Source organism: Maniola hyperantus, chromosome 6 (genome assembly GCF_902806685.2).
Source record: "Maniola hyperantus chromosome 6, iAphHyp1.2, whole genome shotgun sequence".
Lineage (NCBI taxonomy): Eukaryota > Metazoa > Arthropoda > Insecta > Lepidoptera > Nymphalidae > Maniola > Maniola hyperantus.
Window position 1 is genome coordinate 9,927,082 of NC_048541.1, and position 21,532 is coordinate 9,948,613.

The 21,532-nt window shown below is 35.9% G+C and overlaps 1 protein-coding gene across 2 annotated transcripts; it reads left to right on the forward strand.

Annotated features, from left to right (window-relative positions):
* Positions 1–380: 380 nt before the first annotated feature.
* On the forward strand, positions 381–3,987 carry LOC117983200 (putative odorant receptor 92a). Of its 2 annotated transcripts, XM_034969683.2 has the most exons (7): positions 381–1,138; positions 1,510–1,711; positions 1,951–2,047; positions 2,630–2,734; positions 2,846–2,934; positions 3,524–3,590; positions 3,676–3,987. In XM_034969683.2, exons 1-7 carry the CDS (start codon positions 526–528, stop codon positions 3,730–3,732), a joined length of 1,230 nt encoding a protein of 409 aa, XP_034825574.1. In that variant the 5' UTR covers positions 381–525; the 3' UTR covers positions 3,733–3,987. The 2 variants fall into 2 exon arrangements, with proteins under 2 accessions (XP_034825574.1, XP_069355177.1); XM_069499076.1 differs by lacking the exon at positions 3,524–3,590.
* The last annotated feature ends 17,545 nt before the right edge of the window (positions 3,988–21,532 follow it).

Below are 21,532 nucleotides of genomic sequence, written 5' to 3' on the forward strand. Positions count from 1 at the left end.
ATCTCTGAGATTTCTGAACCGATTTGCTTAACTTTTATAAATCGATAGAGAAACTTTGAGACATTGTCCCATAAAATACCTAAATGTAAAGTAAATTACAAATAAAAAATATCATTTAAATCACTGTAACTACAATTAAATCAAAATTGAAACTTTCCTAAGTATAAATTAAAGTAAAATCAAATTTGATTGAAGTAATTAAAAACACCGTACATTTATGTTACAAACGCATTTGAATAAATACTAAATATACACGTTATTATCAAAACGACAGTAAACCACTTAGGTAAGTAGTTAGAATTTTAATTTAATTACGTGAATTACCTACATCGTTCTGTGTAGGTAGGTACCTTATTACCTATATTATTCAAATTTGGATTTCAAACACAGTATTAAGTAATTATGTTGGAATAATTAAAATTGTTTCCGTACCTATAACTAGATAAAAAGGGATAAAAAGTTTCTTCAGACAATTTTAAACTATTTTAATTGAGTACTTCACTCAAAGTGGTCGACACATTAACAATGACAAAACATAATCTAGAAACAACATTATTTGCGCAAGCGATACAAAGGGTGCAATTTAATTTTAAAATTTTAGATTTGCAATTAGATGAACGCAATAGTAAAAAAAGTATTTGGGAATTTGTTCGATTCCGATGGCTCTTCTGGTTTAATATGGCTTTGTTAAACTTTGCTACAGTAGGAGAAATTGCTTGGCTTGTAGAAGGCGTATCAACGGGGAAAAGTTTGATTGAACTATGCTATCTGGGGCCCTGCCTAACTTTGTGCATTGCTTGCAACTTTCTATGCACATATTTTGTCAAACATAGTCGCCGAATTCTGGAACTCATAGCGTCCATACGTACTCTCCAATCGATGTCTGCGGAATTAGAAGAAACTGATGTGAAATTCTTGAAGAGTCAAGTTAAAATTTTCTACATTGCAGTCTATACTTTAACTGCCACACAATGTGTTGGGATTACGTTGTTCGGGTTAATCCCGTTTGTCACAATGTGTTTATCATATTATCATTCTGGAGAAGTGGAGTTGGTGTTGCCATTTTTTGTTTTATATCCATTTGATACAACTGACATTCGCTTCTGGCCTATAGCTTATATTCAAGAGATGTGGGGAGGTAAATAATATTCTAGATATTATTTTACGAATTCTTATAATCTAAGCAAAACAATTAGGTATAAACTGAAACACCTGAAAGCTCTCCATAATATTCTTTAAAAAAAAGATTCCGACGAATTGAGAACCTCCTCCTTTTTTTGAAGTCGGTTAAAAAGACGTGTGAAGTCTGTTAATCCGCACTTCTCCAGCATGGTGGGCTATGGCCAAACCCATCTCATTCTGAGAGAAGACTCATGCTCAGCGGTGAGCATAGAGTTGATGATAATTTTAAACCACGAAAGGTCGATGGTTTAAAACCCAATATACCTATTTAAGTTGCTAAGATTTTTTTACTGATTTATAGAACTTTAAAAATATTTTTTATTTCAGCATTATTAGCGTGTTTAATACTGTTGGCTCCAAGCTACCTTTTATACGCTTGCTCTACATTCATCATTTTCCAATTTCACTTACTTAAAAAGGACTTAAGAAACATAATACCTTACGAAGATATATTAGACAAGTATGTTTTAAACGAGGATCTGAAGACAGATTTCAAGAAGATAATTAACCGCCATAGGAAACTGATAGAGTATGTAAAAGGCATATTACTATTTTACTTTGAACGAAATAATGCACATGGCTTCTGAAACTATATTCAATGATCAAATCGGCTGATCAGCATATCAATTGTTGATTATTTCCGAATTGGATTTCGTAAAGAGCAATTCGTTAGCAACAGATAAGTTACTCGTACTTAATTAATTTTCAGAACCTATGAGTTAAGTAATTTAAAACTTCATCTTCAACTTTATTTTTGAAATCTTTCAGGTGTGTAGATTTATTAAAAGAAGCGTATTCTGAATCGAATCTACTCAACGTCGTTATGAGTTCAATACTCATTTGTTTCACCGGTTTCAATGTGATGGTATGCTGTTTTAATTACTATTCTTAACTCTCTTCCACACCGGTAAAAAATTAAGTCTTGTGTTTGTCTGCATATCACGCGGGTAAATAATTATATATTTATACTAGCTGATGCCCGCGACTTCGTACGCGTGGGTTTAGGTTTTTGAAAATCCCATGGGAACTCTTTGATTTTCGTATCTCATACTATATAGTAGCATATTTTGTCAAAATCAGTTAAATGGATGGGCCTTGAAAAATCCCATGGGAACTTAAATTAAAATATCAGCACCCTTATTATAAATGCGAAAGTGTGTTTGTTTGCTGGTTTATTGGTTTGTTGGTTTGTTTTTCAATCACGTCGCAACGGTACAACGGATTAACGTGATTTTTGCATGGGTATAGATAAAGATCTGGAGAGTGATATAGGCTACTTTTTATCCCTAAAAATTAACGAGTTCCCACGGGATTTTTAAAAATCGCGGACGAAGTTACGGGCATGGATTGTTCGACTCAATAAAATGTTTTCCATACACAACAATTTTTTATTGGTGTGAACACGACCTGACCAGAAACTTTTCACAGTATGCTAACATTATTTTAGGCCATCGAAGATTTAGCAATGGCTGTGCCTTTCTTGCCATTTCTTTTGATGGATATGTTGCAGATATTTTTCATATGTTATTATGGAGATATGATAATGAGATACGTGAGTATAGAAATCTAGGTGTTTAGATTTTCTAAAATCGAAATTTTCATGGGCCTACCTATAATTTTCTAAAATTCTTATTTTTCTTTTGGCCTTTGTCATTTTTTTTAGAGTTCAAGTATCAGTGATGCAATTTACGAGTGCCAGTGGTACAGAGCCGAAGCTGCAATTGTTAAAGATTTACTTTTCCTATCTCTGAGGTATTTGCGTCTACTTTTTACTTTCATTGTTTTATTTATAACTAAGACATCTTAGATCCCATAATGTGTTAGGAATAATGAAATTCTGTGAGGAGACCTGTGCTCAGTAGTGAGCCGGCGATGGACTGATCAGGATGATGATGATACCTACTAGACTAGGACTAGAACAGGTGCTTGCGTTAGTCCCAGCAACCATATACCAGTAATAATTGCCTGTACCCGTAGTATAAGATTTTACGTCTCACCAAACGTCGCTAGAATTCGAGAGTCGAAACACGAAGTAAAATGGACCTAAACAGCCTTGAATTTAAGTCAAAAATTTAATGCCACTGATTTTAATTTCGCAACGTTTCCGCTTGGAGCGCTGGCGGTAGATGTGTAGACAAACTTGAGCTTTAAAACAAGGCAGTTAAGATCCAGTTTACTATAACGCGGAAGTGTTTCGATTCTCGAATTCTAGCAACGTTTGGTGAGATATAAAATCTTATACTAAGGGTACTGATCCATTGATAGTATAATTCAGTTTTTTAGCATTTATTAAATTTCAATAACGTATACCTACCTACTTATATGACTCGATTTTCTACAGATCTCAAAAGCCGTGCAAACTAACAGCTCTGCATTTTTCTGATATTAATTTTAAAACATTTACTAAAGTAAGTTTTTTACAGTAATATTTACATAAATTCATTTACATCATTAATGAGGAAGAATAAATTACCAAATAATTTTTATTTTCAGATATTAAGTACTTCTTGGTCGTATTTTGCACTATTGAAGTCAATGTATCGAAGTTGAGGAATTTGCTTAGAAAATAGAAATATAAACTTACCTCTTACGTATAGAAGTTTTACAAAGCAAGAACAATGCAATAATTCTGCAAAACAAAAAAACTCGTTCACATAATATGGTCTGTTTTGTTTTTTCGCTGATAACTATGTTCCTTGAACATTATGAATTTGTTTTATTTGGAAGTATAAGTAGATGAACCTTTATTTTATTATCTTATAAAATTATATTTACTTACCTGTCGGATGAAAGCCAGGAGCCATGAACAGGTAGGTAAATACTAAATACAAGTAAAATTTGGTATAATAATTAATTCACTCATAAATACTTACGACTTTCACCAAAAGTAAAAAGGACGCAAGAGGCGGAAGCAAAGACAATCTAACGTAGTAGGTACCTAGTAGAGGCGTAAACAAAATAAATAAATAAACCATTTATTCTCAAAAAGTCACATATATCACAATAATGGTGAGATTTTAAATAACAAAACATCATCATACTTACACAAGTATATAGACAAAATTAAGTACCTAGGTTTAGTACAAAATACCTATAATACTTATTGATAAAGTTATTAGGTACATTTTAACTATGTCGGAGGCTAAAATTAATGATTCTACGCAACACTTTTATAGACAATATCATAAATTCATAAACACACTGAAGATACTTACAATGTTATAAATATTTTCAATGATCACTATGCGAGGTAGTGATTACCATAATTTATAGCACACTCGAGCAATCTTAAGTGAAGGCAAATATAAACAGTTTGAAAAATGATCTCGCAACGTAAGATAGAGTGTGGTACCAGTCATCCACCTGGTTTGATTAATCATTACCGTAATAATCAACTTAGAGTTAGGTATAGTGATCGTAAAACAAGTAGTCCAATCTGTGTAGTCAATTGTTGGCAGTCAGTTGGAGTATATTATTCTCATTTATTCAGATATTCTCATTTATTTTCGAAGAAAATGTAAATAGTGATATATTCGAAGTAGAAGATGATAAATTATTTTAAAAACCGATCTGTTGTCGTTTTCCTTGTCGGGAAAATTCGAATTGATCTCTGCATTGTTATTCCTAGAAGCCTAGACCATCGAAATGAAATCAATTGAATATATTTAATACTAGAGGATGCCCGCGACTTCATCTGCGTGCATCCTCGAGGTTTTTAAAAATCCCATGGGTACTCTTTTATTTTCCGGGATAAAAAGTTGCCTATGCCAATTTCCGGGATGCAAGCTACCTTTGTACTACTTATAAATCAGATAAACAGATGGGCCTTTAAGAATCCCGTGGGAACTCTTTGATTTATCGGGATAAAAAGTAGCATATGTCCTTCCCCGGGACCGTAAGCTAACTCTGTACCAAGTTTCATCAAAATTGGTTAAACTGTTGGGTCGTGAATAGCTAGCAGACAGACAGACAGCCAAACTTTCGCATTTACAATATTAGTAGGTATATATAGTATGGATTAAGGTTGCAATTGGAAGGCTGAGAGTAAAATGAAGAAAGTCACAACCATCAGCGATATGGGTCATGACACAGAGATATAAAAACTGTATCCTGATTGAGGGTTATTAAGATAACATCAATATTAATTAGTTGCCTAATATTCATAATAATACGTGATCGAAGGTGGAGGGTGTGTTATCTGCAATTAGGAGAGGGGCGTGACTAAATTGCCGTAACCGTATATCATCGTACGTGATTCACTATGCTGTAATTGGAAACCTTAAGAGCATTTTCACATGTAGCTGATTTACATTGCATATAAATTGCTCTGTTTTTGTCGCCGCTCGTTGCTTTTCGAACTACGTGTTATTTTTTTTAAATCATAATTCATTTACACAAATAGTTTTTCCTGCGGCTTCAATTGAGTGATTTTTACGGTTCCGTACCTCAAAAGGACAAACCCTTACAGGAGCACTTTGTTGTCTGTCTGTCTGTCTGTCCGTCCGTCCGTCCGTCCGTCTGTCTGTCTGTCTGTCTGTCTGTCTGTCTGTCTGTCTGTCTGTCTGTCTGTCTGTCTGTCTGTCTGTCAGTCTGCCTGTCTGTCTGTCAAGAAACCTATAGGGTACCTTAGAAACATGAAATTTGGCAGGAAGGTAGATCTTATAGCAGTCATGAGGGGGAAAATCTGAAATCCGTAAATTTGTGGTTACATCACAAGAAAAAAATTGTGTTCATGAACAAATATTGCTATTTTCAACTTTCAAAGAAAGATTAATATACCAAGTGGGCATCATATGAAAGGGCTTTACTTGTATATTCTAAAATAGATTTTTATTTAGTTTTAGTTTTTGATTTACCGTCCAAAATGTCGATAAAATACGATTGTAGAACGGCATGCACAGTGCGCGAGTCTGGTTCGCACTTGGCCGGTTTTTATTTCCGAGGTAAAAAGTATCTTGTATGATGCATGTCTTGCTTTATCTGTGTATTTATTTGAATCCGCTCAACCGTTCATGAGTGATTGAGAAACAGTCATCCACACATTTAAAATCTTCAAATTATACTTGTACCTACCTACTTAATATAGATGTGAATGAAATATTTTGTGATAAGTTGAAAATCTAAGATTTCCCAAGAGCAATTTCTATATAGTAGTATAGGGATTACTCCAAACCTAAGAGTTTTGTCATCGGAAAATATGTTGTTTTGGCTTTTGTTAAAAATATTAGGAAATAAGAGTAGGTAACTAATTTGACACTATAAAAATATAATATTAGTACCTACCTAAATATAAAACGCGTGTTTATTTTAAACCTAACAGATTTCCAGTACAAGTCATCAGTTAATCTTGTTAAATTTTGTGGAAAAAATTATATTCAATCAAGAAACAGAAAAAGAAAATGAAGAATTTCCACTGAAGTTGGTTGTTCAGCAAATAAACATTAAGGTACCTACTTACTTACGTTGCCGGAGACATTTATTTTAATTTGATACGAAATGCTTTTTGGTTCGACCATTAACCTCGGCTGCTGATCCTTTAATGAAATCCCATTTTCCTGTAAATGAAGCATTGAATTTAATAAATATTGTACCTTTCTGGATAAGTACTCAGGCTTAGGACACCAAGAATGTATGAAAATCTGTAAAATCTGTTAAATAACATAATATGAACACACAAAAAATAGTTTTTTTTTAAATTAAGTAAATTATGTTTTATATTTTAAATAACGGGTTTATAACACGATTAACTTGATGATTTTGAATTATCGATATTTGAATCGGTTGCATGAAAAAAGAAGACAAAAAGAGAGCTTATATAGAACAAATTCCAGTCCAATGACAATTGTCGCTAATAATATTATAAACAGATAATTAGACAGTAGGTAGGTACAGTGATACGGCAGTCTCCGCCGTGTGCCAAATATTTAGGATTCCCGAAAATACACTCACTGTACCTACAGACAGCAGTTACAAACAATAATAAAATAAATATCTTCAATGACCATTCATTGTATGAGGTAGTAAATTAGATGATTTACAGCACATTCTAGCTAGCTTGAATGATGTCGATTGTGAACAGGTTGGAAAATGAGTTCTTGACGTAGTTAAACATAACACAAGGTGTTACTGTGTAATGTGTGCCTGGCAAGGATAGCTGATATAATATACCAGAAGATACGTATAACGATATACTTTTAGTACGCGACAGGTCGAGATGACAATTCGGAGTGGGGACACCCTGCACACCCGCACGTCATCCGCATTCGCCCGCACCGGGTTAGCGCGGGGGCCTTGCCGGTGTGCGGGTGTTCCCTCCCTGATTGCCATTTCGACCTAGGTATATCCACATTTATATCAATTGCGCTAACCCGGTGCGGGACAGCGCAATTGATATTAATGTGGATATAATAATATACCTATTTTCATTGGTGTTTATTGTAATCTGACGTTTACGACTGGTTCCATCAGTACTTACCTACTCTTATTATAAATGCGAAAGTGTGTTTGTTTGTTGGTTTATCCTTTAATCACGTCGCAACGGTGCAACGGATTGATGTGATTTTTCGCATGGCTAGGTATAGATAAAGACGGACCTTTTATTTCGGAAAATCAATGAGTTCCCACGAGATTTTTAAAAAACCTAATTCCATGCGGACGAAATCGCAGGAATCAGCTAGTCTATATATATAAAAGGAAAAGGTGACTGACTGACTGACTGACTGAATGAATGACTGACTGACTGACTGACTGATCTATCAACGCACAGCTCAAACTACTGGACGGATCGGGCTGAAATTTGGCATGCAGATAGCTATTATGACGTAGGCATCCGCTAAGAAAGGATTTTTGAAAATTCAACTCCTAAGGGGGTGAAATAGGGTTTTGAAATTTTGTAGTCCACGCGGACGAAGTCGCGAGCATAAGCTAGTAAACAATAAAACTACAATTTTGGTTATCTACTTTCTCAAAGTGGTAATCTTTCAGGGATTCATCATATTATTTTGTTAAGAGGTTCTGACTTCTGTTAACCAGATTTATAAAGTTAGCTGATTTTTATTATTGAATTCAAAGACTATTTTTCTTACTATTTTAATAAAAATATCAATAATCAATACCTACCTCTACAATTTTGACACATTAAAACCCATAGATTTATGATACTACATCACTGTTAAAACCATTTCCAGAATGAAAATCACATTATTCCTTCTCAAGAATATCATATTCTTAAGAAATGTATGAGTAGCTCTAGCTAGGTACCTATCGTGTAAATATAACCACAGGGCATGCTTGATTTAGGTTCTTTATCTCTTGCCAAGAGATGAGATCTTTATTCCGTTGGGGACAATATAATATAACTCCTTAATTTAAAAGTTATTTTCATAAAAGTTTCAGCGGGATTGTAAATAGGTAGGTATGTAAAAAGCTTTCAACGTTAACGTCATTAAATCATAGCTTGTTAGCAGTGGCGCGCACAGAGTTTGAAGCCAGGGTAGGCATTAGTTGGGCAGGAACCTGTTTACTGGCAGGTCATAGTGAAAATTAATGAATGTGCATTGGGCTATTACAACTGGGGTAAGCAGTGCATTTATGCCTCTATAACCTGCACGCCACTGCTTGTTAGTATGTACGTCTCTACACTACTATATTCGATTGATAAGTACTATGCGAGTATTTGATAAGTTTACTTAATAAATAATACATATTTGTATATCACTTATGAATGCTCTCGTTTTGATTGATGTTGAATGCTTGCTGGAAAGACTGATTTTACTGCTTAAAACATAAAATAATTACTATGATTTACCTAAATTCCGTGACAGGTTGAGATGGCAATTTGGGTGTGAGGCGGGGGGACGCCCCGCACACCCGCACGTCTCCCGCGCTATCCCACACCAGGTGAGCGCAGGGGCTACGCGGGTGTGCGGGGCGTTTCCTCCCCGATTGTCATTTCGACTTGTCGCGTATACTATAGTATTTTTATTAACTTATAGTGGACTGTGACTATTATGTCTCGTAAATAAGGTACCTAATATATTTTATTTGTTTATAGCAGCTTCTACGCTCAATTAAACTTTGTACCTACGAGCAAATCGCCAAATTTATTACTGCTACAAAGTGTAATTTATTTTTTATTAGTCACGTAAAATATTACCCGTGAATCGTAATATATTAGATTTTCCCATGCGTGTGATCGATTGTTGATTGTTTCCATTTGTAAGCCAATTTGCATCAGCAGATTAGTTTGACTTGTTTTATATAAAGTGATAAAAGTGTTGTCTTTTAATATTTGCATCATCACTTACCACCAGGTGAGATTGCAGTCAAGGGCTAACTTGTATCTGAATAAAAAAAAAACATTTTATATACATCATCATGACCCATAGCCGACTCACTAGAGCACGGGTCTCCTCTCAGAGTGAGAATGGTTTAGGCCATAGTCTGTCACGCTTGCCCTATGCGGATTGGCAGACTTCACACACCTTTGAGAACATGGACAACTCTCAGGCATCCAAGTTTCCTCACGATGTTTTCTTTCACCGTTAAAGCAAGTGATATTTAATTGTTTTAAAACGCACATAACTCCGAAAAGTTAGAGGTAGGTACATGCCCGGGATCGAACCCCCAACCTTCCGAAAAGAAGGCTGATGTCTTAACCACTAGGCTATCACCGCTATATAATTATGGAAATATTATAATATTCCAGTAAAAAATTCCAAATCATACCTGATTCCATTCTAATGCCATGTACTTATTACAAAAAGAGCAGCGAAGACAAGCGAAAGCGAATTGGCAAAGACATACCTATAATTATATTTGGCATGGTCGATGGACATAGTAGGTACCCTCACTCGCCTTCGTCGATGTAGATTACCAAAGACAAGCTAGTCGGTGAGGAAGACTGATGAGGTTTGTGGCAGATCCCCTATCTACTTATTTGAATTTGAACGCTACGATGCCACAGACAGACAAGGCAGTCCAACTTATAACACCCCTTTGTTTGCAACTTTTCACAAATGCTGTTTTTCAGCAGCGGCAGATATTTGGGATCATAGGTAGAGGTATCTGGTGAAGTAATGTCACATAATAGCACTAGACACTTACTTGTGTCACAGGTGGCAACTGGCATCACTCCCCAAATGTGATAAAATTAACAAACTTTCCCGACACGATGCTTATGCTGAAGAGCCATGTGGCTCATATTGGTTTATTTTCGTAGCGAATTCGACTAGCCCTATGTACCACCTACACATTTACTAAAGTTATAAGTAAGTACAAATGTAGGTGCATCTAAATTTCACAGTTTAGGAATCCAAACTTAAAATAATTAAGTAGCAAAAGTGGTTGAGTTCGTTGGATTAGTAATATTACTGTAATGTTCTAAAATTGAAATTGAATGTAAAAAACAATTTTGAGCATCTTTTAGAGGATGTGTAATTTTTTTCAGTTGAAGAATATTTTGTGGGAAAAGTCAACGAGTCTTTCGATCTAATTTTTTTACGAGAGTAAATAATATGATTTTCGCTAAATATGCGAGCTATTTTATTTTGATCCAATGATATTCAGGCAATATTTTTATGAAAGAACTAGAAAAAAAAATTTAGTGACACCTGCATAGTGCAACCCGACTCCTGGAAAATTAGTTGATACATTAATCTTATCCCTTACACATAACATAATAATTAGGTACTATTCAGTTTACCTATACAACGAACTAAAAGCTTAATTTACCATAATAGACAAATCTGTACGATGCAACATGTAGCATGCGATATGCACCGCTCCCCCTCCCTCTGCCAAACATGCAGGAAAAGCCAGCCACCAAGCAAGCAATACGCATCACCACCACCGCAGCATCACACTAATCCCCCAAATTATTACTTATTTTGAGACTCTTTAAATAATTCCTAAAGAAGTGTTTGACCTATTTTTATAATATATGAATAAACTATAGAAACGGAAAGCTCGAAAAAGACACAGTAACTTGGTTGAGGTTTATTTATTCTCAAAGCCAAGCTTTTGTTTATTCGCTGAAAGTAGATTTCACCCATGAAAATATTAGGCAGTAAAAAGTAGAGATTGCTAGCCGAGTAGCAGATAAAATACTGAAGTAGCAAATCAATCCAACCATTATTTATGACGATTGAAGCCGGTTGAGGAAAACTTTGAGAAAACAAACTCCGGAAAAGCTTTTACGAGAACAAATGTACCTATTGACATTGCTCCAGTCTTCCGTTACGCCCACACTGATGTAAAACGATTTTACACCAGTGTAGCTACACTACAATCCTACAATCCTACGAGATTTTTAAAAACCTAAATCAACGCGGGCGAAGCTGCGGGCATATTTTATACCTAAGGGGGTAAGGTATGGGTTTGAAGTTTGTATCGTCCACGCGGACAAAATAATGAATGAAAATTCATACAAAGATAGCTTAATGTAATTAATCTTAGTTTAGGTTTACGGCAAAGCATGACTACGTAATTCTACCTTATGCGTGTTCTCTGGTGTTTTCACACGCACTTGGTCAGTTATTAGCTCTACGTGGGTTTCAGTAAAACACCAATTACTTTATTAATTACTAGATGATGCCCCCGACTTCGTCCGCGTGAATTTAGGTTTTTAAAAATCCGGTGGGAACTCTTTAATTTTCCGGCATCAAAAGTAGCCTATGTCCTTCTCCGGGATGCAAGCTATCTCTATACCAAATTTCATCAAAATCGGTTAAACGGATGGGCCGTGAAAAGCTAGCAGACAGACAGACTGACAGACGGGCAGACAGACAGCCAGACACACTTTCGCATTTATAATATTATTGTGACGTTGTAAATTTTGAACTACTAACTAGCGTTTCGCTTTTAATAAAAATCAATTTTGTTCAAAGTATGTTGGTGCCACCTAGCATCAAGGTGCAGAACTACGCGTGGGTCGATGTTCAGAGTTCATTCGAGCCACAATAGATGGCGTTTGCTTCGTTGTCAATTGTCGTAAAAATAAAACAAAATAATTAAATAAAACCATAATATCATTTGTTTATTGTTAAGTCATTAACAAAACGGTTCTTATAATATATCCTTAGGTTCCGCAAATATTCAAAAATGAATTGGCTTCATGATCAAACTAAATGAGAGCGGCCACACTCGGGTTGCGTCTGGCAACACCGATTGGTGAGATTTAGAATTTTTCTGGAGTCAACATGTGAAGACGAATTTTTTCGTTCCAGGAAAATCTCACTCTTTTTCGCCCATGGCTTCGCCTGGGAAAATACAATTGTTATAAATTTAGTCATCCTAACGTATTTCAATGTTTCATCAATTATGGTGAGTGAAAAATCAAGTAATGTGGATTCGACAAAATGGCGGTTTGGTTAGAGAAAATCCTAATTTCATGATTTCCCTTTCAGTTCCAGTTATTTTACCTTCCCAAATAAATGAGGATAATGGGTTGTGGGTGGACTCCTGAAAACCATTGGTGGCCAGGAGTTCAATAGGTGAGTTGTGTTTGATCGGGAAAATTCCACGTGTCGAAATTTTCACACAGCACAAATTATAATCTTGTTTTTCTTTGTTACAGGGTTTCCGTTTGCGTTTCCGTTTGCGTTTCCGTTTGCGTTTCCGTTTTTAGTTTTCGGTTTTCCGTTTTTCGCTTTCGTTTTCCGTATTTATTTCTTTTGCACATTCACGTTGGCAACTTAATTCTATGGATAAGACTTGGTGAAAATCTTTGTAATGAAACATTTCGGTTGTGAAGAATCAAGTTAAATCGAGTTTTGGGAGCTTGGCCGATGCCGTCCAGCTACCTTGCAGTCTTCGCACCTACAAGTAAGCAAATGTTTGTATCCTGGAACAGTTTAGTGAACCTTCTTAGTGTATGTGTACAGTAAGAACCCTGTCTTTACTACTGAGCTTTTATTTTGAAACAATTTTATGAATTTTACTGTGTCATTGTCTATTCCATGCCAATGGCATCTTAAATTTAAAACATAGATTTTATGTACTATCTACCTAAGGCATTCTAATGTATCTAAATTAAGTCTTGGCATTAAGCTAGAATAACTAAGCATTATTAGCCATCACTATGTATTAAGCGACCCCGGTAAAAGTTACATTAAAAACAATTTTGCCTAACATCTAGCAAATTTCATTTATAACACCTCATATACATTACAAGGGAGTCGACGGCTAGCTTCTATTCTTTACTAGGTAGATAGATCAAGTAAGTAAAATTATTTTTTTCCTCTAATCTTTGTAAGGTGGTAGATTATTCCGTATCCGGGTATATTTCTATTCCGCCCAATTTACCACCCTTACATTATGGAAATGGAAATGGAAAAGTATGGATTACACATCCACCCATGTTACCTATACCCGTCATGGATTTCATTAAATTAATCTGGTAATCAACTGTCGAATTCTTCCTGTCCCAAACCTGAAATGAAATATTGGAAGAATCATAAATAATAATTATTTAGGTTTGAAAGCAAATAAAAATATACATTAAAAGCATAGCATTGGCGGAAAATAACGTGCGTGCTTTTTAGCTTCACATAACAACGTTTAATCTCACGAACTAATCTTCTAGCACAAAGTATTATTTTATGTCAAAAATTATAGATTATTTTACTCAATATAGTTAACTTACGTCTGCTGTGTGTGCCTTTTATTCAAATGTAGTGCGATAATTTTACCTTTAAGTACCTAAATATTTACATTCGAAGTTTTTTTCAAAGTTAAAAATATTACAATAAAACTAAAAGCTAGCCTTATATAATTACTATACAAATCATAATAAATATAGAATACAAATATCTAAGTTGACAGACAAAATAGGTACCTAATTGCCGTCAGTTTTAGAGGTTCAATTAAATAATAAACGTAGGTATAATTACTATACCTACGTTTTATCGTTTCAGCATGAAATACAAAATTTCTGTTATGCAATATTATAACTAAGTAATATTGGTAGGTACCTATTCTGAGCTTTAATGGTAAAATATTTAATATGGAAGGCCTTGGAAGGCCACTCGATTATTTATCCTATAGGAAAGCCTTTAGTATTATATAATTAATAGATTTTGCGATGTTCAGTACCTATGAAGATAGTATGCCTATCAATGAAGAGTTTGTGTACCTACTATTACGCATAGAGGGCTTTATTTAGTTCCCATTTAGATTACCTTCACCAAGGTATGGTAATCTTTCTCAAAATTTTAACGGATGGGCTGCGAAAAGCTAGCAGACAGACAGACACAATTTCGCAACGCTAATAACATTATCTTGTGTGTTATATAAATCCACGAGAAGATAAAGCCTATGTCGTGGTCTTTATTTCAAATTAATGTTCCTGAAAATACGCTCGTCTTAGCGCTCGTGCTCTTAAAAGGAACTTCGCTGAAATGGTTTAATTAAAATGTGCTATAACAGTTTCTCAAAGAAAATGGACCCGTTCAAAGTTATTTTAATACGTCGCCGTCTGGTGCAACATTAGGTGCAACAGTTTCTTAGTACTTACGAGAAAATGATGCAAGTGTATTTTTATAAAAATATATTGAAGTAGGTAGGTACTAAGTATTACTGTGGTTCGGTGCAGACATGTTTATTTCAGATCTATTCTCTATAACTAAGTAATAGGTAATAATATTATTTATAACGAAATCCTATATAATCATTAATTTGTATTGTGACCATTTTAGGTTCAAACTATGAACTCGTACGTATATTGCAATACCTATCTATACCTAACTATAATGCTTGAAGGTTCATATTAAAAAAGCGGCCAAGTGCGAGTCAGGCTCGCGCAATGAGGGTTCCGTGCTACAGTCGTATTTTTTCGACATTTTGCAGGATAATTCAAAAACAATGATACATAAAAATAAATAAAAATCTGTTTTAGAATGCACAGGTAAAGACCTTTCATATGATACCCCATTTGATATAGTATCTTACTTCGAAAATTGAAAATACTAATTATTAGTTCATGACCACAATTTAATTTTTTTTATGTGATCTAACCCTAAATTTATAGTTTTCAGATTTTTCCCCAAATGTCAGCTATAAGATCTACCTACCTGCCAAATTTCATGATTCTGGGTCAACGGGAAGTAGTACCTGTACCTGTAGGTTTCTTGACAGACAGACAGACAGACAGACAGACAGGGTTCCATTTTTCCTTTTGAGGTACGGAACCCTAAAAATGGCAAAAGATGACCTCAGTTTCATCCATAATATTATGCCTATGACCTGTCGGCTCACGGCTATCACAGCTGCTTAAACGCGACGAATTTATCTAATCTAAATTACATTTTTTTTGTACCAAGCACCTAGATAGATATCAAGAACCTTGCAACGGAATTTCAATTACTGAATTAAATGAATTTTCACACGGTTTCCATAAAAACATTATATTATGAAGTTGGGGTTACAAACATATTATGTTAATAATACTATCTTCAATTCTGATGCTGAAGGAGATGAATCTATCACTTATAGGAAGGAATTGGTATCGTTGGACATGAAACAGTAAAACTAAAAAGAGTTTATCTTAAAAACGTTAGATTCTATCAACCTATGTCTTCTGTGCAAAAGAAAATCGCTTATAATATTGACCGAAATATCCAGGATACTTATTAATTTGTGTTTTCTTCTGTCTATATGGTCAGAGAATACCTAATCTTTATCGGCTGTTTATCCAACGTAATCTACAGAGCACGCACAAGTTTACTTAGTTAGGTCCGTGGTGTGGCGTGCATGCAATATTCTTTTGGATTGTGTTGTACAGACTAGGAAAACACGCTATATTATATATTTTTGTACCAGCTTATGCTCGCGACTTAGCCCACGTGGACTACACAAATTTCAAACCCCTATTTTACCCCCTTAGGGGTTGAATTTTCAAAAACCTTTTCTTAGCGGATGCCCACGGTCCCTGCATGCCAAATTTAGCTGTGCGTTGATATATCAGTCAGTCAGTCAGCTTTTCCTTTTATATACCTATACAGATTAGAGCTTAGAGAATAAAAATCATCTGCCGCCTATTTTGATTTTGTGTAACGACTAAAAATATAAATTATCGAAAAAAATGGTCCAAAACTGACCCCTTCCCTTATTTTTTTACGAAAAAAAATTAATTAAGACTACTTTACTCATTGGGTACCCCACATGCTAGGGTAAGAAAAAATTTTTTTGGGTCAACCTTCTACACCAAATACCACAATTTTCAGGTCTGTAACCCATTTCGTCTACGAGCTAGAGACCTTGTAACTAAACTGACGAGGTCTAAAAAAACTCTACCCTATTTTTCCTTCGAATCTTTCCAAAGGTTACGGTTTAAATTAATTCCCTTAAAGTGGCACGTGTATCGTATAGCAGTAAGACCCCTTGAAATGTTGTGTCCATAATAAACCAAGAACTTTTAGAGTATCGGAAATAATGAGTTCATCAGGCCTAAACGACTTTACGGAGTTCGCGAATTTGAAGACTTCTTGCTCCAAACTGCTAACCCCTTTGGGATAGAAGCTTGGAAGGATGGCATCATTTACTTGGGGAATTAAAAAAGTAAATGATGGTACATAGCCCCTCCGCGCCATGTACGGTGAGCTTCTGCCTTCCCTTAGTATCCTATGACACTAAGTACATAAAATACCAACGAACAGTAGCCCCCCCCCCCACAACGTCATCATTTGATAAACGGCGCAACGTATGCAAGCATACTTTAGAAAGAGGTGCGTGCCTCTCATGATCCCACGATGCAGCCATAGCTGATACAGCATTTTTAGAGTGGTGCTCTCCCACTACAGACCTGTTAATAGGTTTCAAGGAGAGTCAGACTCACTGCGGGAATATCCACAGGCCTTAACCCAACCTTCAATATTTATGTATTGGTATAATAATGTTGCATTTATATTGTGCGTGTATTCAGTAAACACCACAAGGTGGTTAAGCATTCCAACGAATGTCAGAGTACAAATAATACAGCAGCATTACCTGCCCACTGTGATTGGTAGCTATTAAAGCATGCTAGAATCAACTCAGCAAAGGATTCACAAAGCCCGAGATACTAGGTTCTTCTTCATATAAGAATCACAAAGCATCAAAGGCACTGGGTCTCCTTCGCATAAGCGTCTTCCAAAGCGCTCCAACGCATACCAGCAAATAATTCAAAAGTAAACACAGGATACCAGAACAAGACAAAACCAGAAATAGCCGTATGATCTGCCATCGCTAGCCAATCCTATTCTAGTTTCCAATGTAATTAAATCCTAAAGACGAGCCAGGCTCACTGCAGATTTAGTACATGGGCCTACAACTCAATTTAACATCCACTATACTTGAATGCAACCCCATTAACATACGTTCGCACTATGTGTGAACGCACGCCGATGTAATCACAAATTCAAACATAGCAAACTATTGTCAAGAATGAACAAGGCTCACCATGGCATCTACAGGCCTAATCCCTATCTAACATCTAACTGATAGTCAGACGCCAAACAGAGCCAGGCGCACTGCGATACAAACGCCGAAGCGAGGGAGACTATATCCACAGGCCTAATCCCATCTTCAGCATTTATGTACCTTGTAAGTATTTGCAATCACCACGGAATGATAGAAGTCTTCAGAAGAATGTCAGATAGTTCACTAATAACACTGAAAGCCATCTCAAGCAAAGATTCACCAAACACATCCCGAGGGACGCGCGGTTTTCTCCGCCTAAGCAGCCAAATTGTCAGTTCAACCATAAATCGCTCTCAGACTTTAGAAAGTATCGCCTTATAATATAAGAAATGTATCCTTGTACTCAAAGTGGTCCCATTCTCAAATTAGTATTCTTTATTGTAAACCTCATGTGTCGCCCCAGCACATAAGTTACAATATGTAAATTATATTTTGTATCTCCACATCGCCGTTTGAATAGAGCACGCTATGAGCGCCACTACGCAACGACGAGCGCGCACACTCACCGTCTCGACCGACGCGCGCGATGCCGCACGCAACGCTAGTTCAGCAATGAACGCTCCGAGCGCTATTACGCTTTAACCAGCGCGGCGCGCACACAACGCCTCGACGCGGCCCCGCGCATCGCTGTCTGTCTTCGCTCCCGATAACCCGTGCGGCGTATATCCTCGATTCCCAATGTTTGCCAACGTTATGCGTTAGGAGTTAAAATTGAAACTCTTAAAAGTGAACCTTTATATTCTTATGTGGAATACTTTACTGCTGATATGTACTAACCTAATTTCGATAAATTTATAGCAAAAATTTTGTACTATTTTGCATATTAAAATTTTATAATATTTTAGTATGCCAGTTGAGTATCGTTACAACCTGTGATATACGGGCAGACGGACAGACAGACAGCAGAGTGACATTAATAGGCCCCCGTTTTTACTCTTCGGGTATGGAACCTTCTTTCTGGAAATTAAATAGATATTATGGAAATATACCTAAGCATATGTGTGCAGTGCTCAGACAAGCCGCCAAGCGCTTACGAGCACGAAGAAACCAATATTGTACCTAAGTGTTTTTTCTGTTTGTGTGGAAATAAATAAATAAAAAAAAAAATTGTAGAAACTGTCTAGACAGCCAGAAGTGCAGTCGTTCAAGTTTTAATGGAAGTGTACAGTTAAGTTTTAATGGAAATAGTACTTACTTATATTTTCAGTTGCCAGCATACCTCATTAACTAAATAGCCCGACCCAAAATCCGATCTCGCCGATTCCACGCAGCCTTGTTAGTCCTTTTTGTAATGAAGCCACAAGTCCATTCAGCACCACCTATCCCAATTCCCACCTTCGTTTTGCTACGAATGTCACCGACACGTATCCCTCACCACCTTCCCCGGGTTCCCCCCTACACTCATGACTCAGCTCGTTTTGCCTTTGGCGTAGTCTATTTAAAAATAGTCACTTATTAAGTTATTAGTTCATAATATCAGGGGGCACGGTAGTGCCCCCGCCAAGACGAGCCTAATACCTCTCTACCTCTAGCGGTATAAAAGACTTAGGCCGAGGACTGATGTAGCATTGGGTAAGTCTCATTTTTGAGTGAAGAAGCTGCCTCGCGCGCAAAATACGTATAGTTCTAGCGGCCCCGGCGAACTTCGTACCGCCTAACAGTCGATTCTTTTTCAGGATTTTTTTTAAATTTTTCTCTTCGTAAGAACCATCCCCGTACTTCAAGTAATATTATGAAAAAAAAAAATAGCGAAATCGGTTCAGCTGTTCTTGAGATTTGCGATGAGTAACACAATTAGTGATTCATTTTTGTCAACATGTAATCTGAAAATCACTAAAACGTAGTTCTGTAGTGCAGTTCGGCTAATATAAACGTGCCTTGCCTTGAGGCAAGCAATTCTACGTAAGTAAGTAAATAACAACCCGAAATCAAGTAATTTGAAGACCACTATGTAACTGTAGAGACAGTAACTATTTGCTGTTTATTTAATAATAATAAATAATAATAAAAGACGTGCATCCTAAATTGTGTAGGTACTTTTATATATTATACCTTATTATAATTAAATTTCTATACAAGAAAGTATTTTATTTCGAAGCTATCCCCTACCTACTATGAACGGGCATGTCTTACAACGGCGATCCCGTGCTCGAGGACTATTAATCTTTTTCACTGAAGCCCGTGGTTGATTAACGTGTGTAGCGACCAGCAGACTGTGTAACCTATTTTACTTCAAAGATGAAATGTCATTGTGTTACTGCACTGAGCACTGACATTACTTTTAAGGTTGCTCTATAAAAGCAATTTATCCTCGTTACTGTTGCTTGCTTCCTTGCTTCATTGTCAGACATCACCATTATTCTATTGAGAACATTCCAATGAGTCCATACACGAAACCTTTGATATAAGTTAGCGAGGAGTTCTTACAGACGCTGCAGCTTCAGGTCATGGTTACCATATTCTTGCAATACCATTGACGTAACAGTAAACCAATTTCGAATCAATAAGACCTGCAGTTGCTCTCATCGCTCCATCAACTAGAAAAGAGCTGATGATCTTCAAACGGCTGAAAAGATTTTCTTGGATCATAATTCATAGCTCAATCAAGTCAACTTAGAAACAAAAACAACAAAATCAAAATCGGTTCATCCGTTGAGGAGGATGCCACAGACAGACACGTCAAACTTATAATATAACACCCCTAATTTTGGGTATTGGAACAACTCACTCCCGCCGATTTTTCGTACTTCATTCCTTTTACTCAAGCTTTTACTTTACTCTTCTTACGCAGTTTTTACTTCTCTTCAATCTCATTGGAATCAACGACAATGCGGTGCAACCATCAACAATAGAACAATGCCATTATGTACCTATTACATTTGTCTACATGATTGATCTACAAGAAGCAAGCACTTGGTTGGCAGATAAATTGGCAGGAGCACAGAGTACATTGGTGATATGAGAAGGAGTATTATAGGCTTTTATCATGTATCAGAGATAATATATATTATCTCTGCTTTTATGTTGGCAGGCAACAGTAGTCAAATAATAGCAAAAATTATTATGATTGCATTATTTTAGTTATAATCTGGGTAGGTACCTATCTATAAGACAATTCAAAAATGTGGTAAACAAATACGATTGCATATTAAAATGCCACTTTCAGCGAATTTTCGTCGTGGTAAGTCAAATAAGAATATTACTGTAAATTATTGTACCTAAATCTAATAAGTTAAAAGAATTTTGTATGAGAATAAGAAACTAAAAACTCCTCTCCTCCTCCCCTAAAAGAATATTATATTTTAATAACAATTTAATTGCAGAAATGCTGGCAGTATTAAAAACTGCAAAAAAGAACAAAGAGAAACAAAACTCACCAGATGATGAAGAAGAAACCAACGATGACTGTTCTAATTCAGTTGTTACGATTGTAGAGAAACGAGAACCAGACAAAAGCAAACTTGAAAGAAAATGAACTTTATAAAACTTAAACTTTTTATGTAAAAAAAATTGCCTACTTGTACTTAGTATTGGTAGGTACTTTATAAAAAGGGAATGAGTTTAAAAATGTTTAAATGATTATTTATTTATTTATGGAATCAGTTACTGAAACTTAAGGAACTGCCACACACCTACCTTTCAATAAAAAAATCCCACATTAGAGCTGATTGTGAGTTATGCTTTACGCTTATAGACTACTGTACTAGACATTGGGCAATGCTGAAGTCGCGGTTTTTCTATTTCTCTGAAGACACATTAAAGTTTTTATAAATATTATGTTTTTAGGGTTTCGTACCTACCTCAAAAAGAAAAAAGGAACTCTTATAAAATCACTTTGTTGTGGCTGTCTGTCTGTCCGCCCGTCCGTCCGTCCGTCCGTCCGTCTGTCCATCGT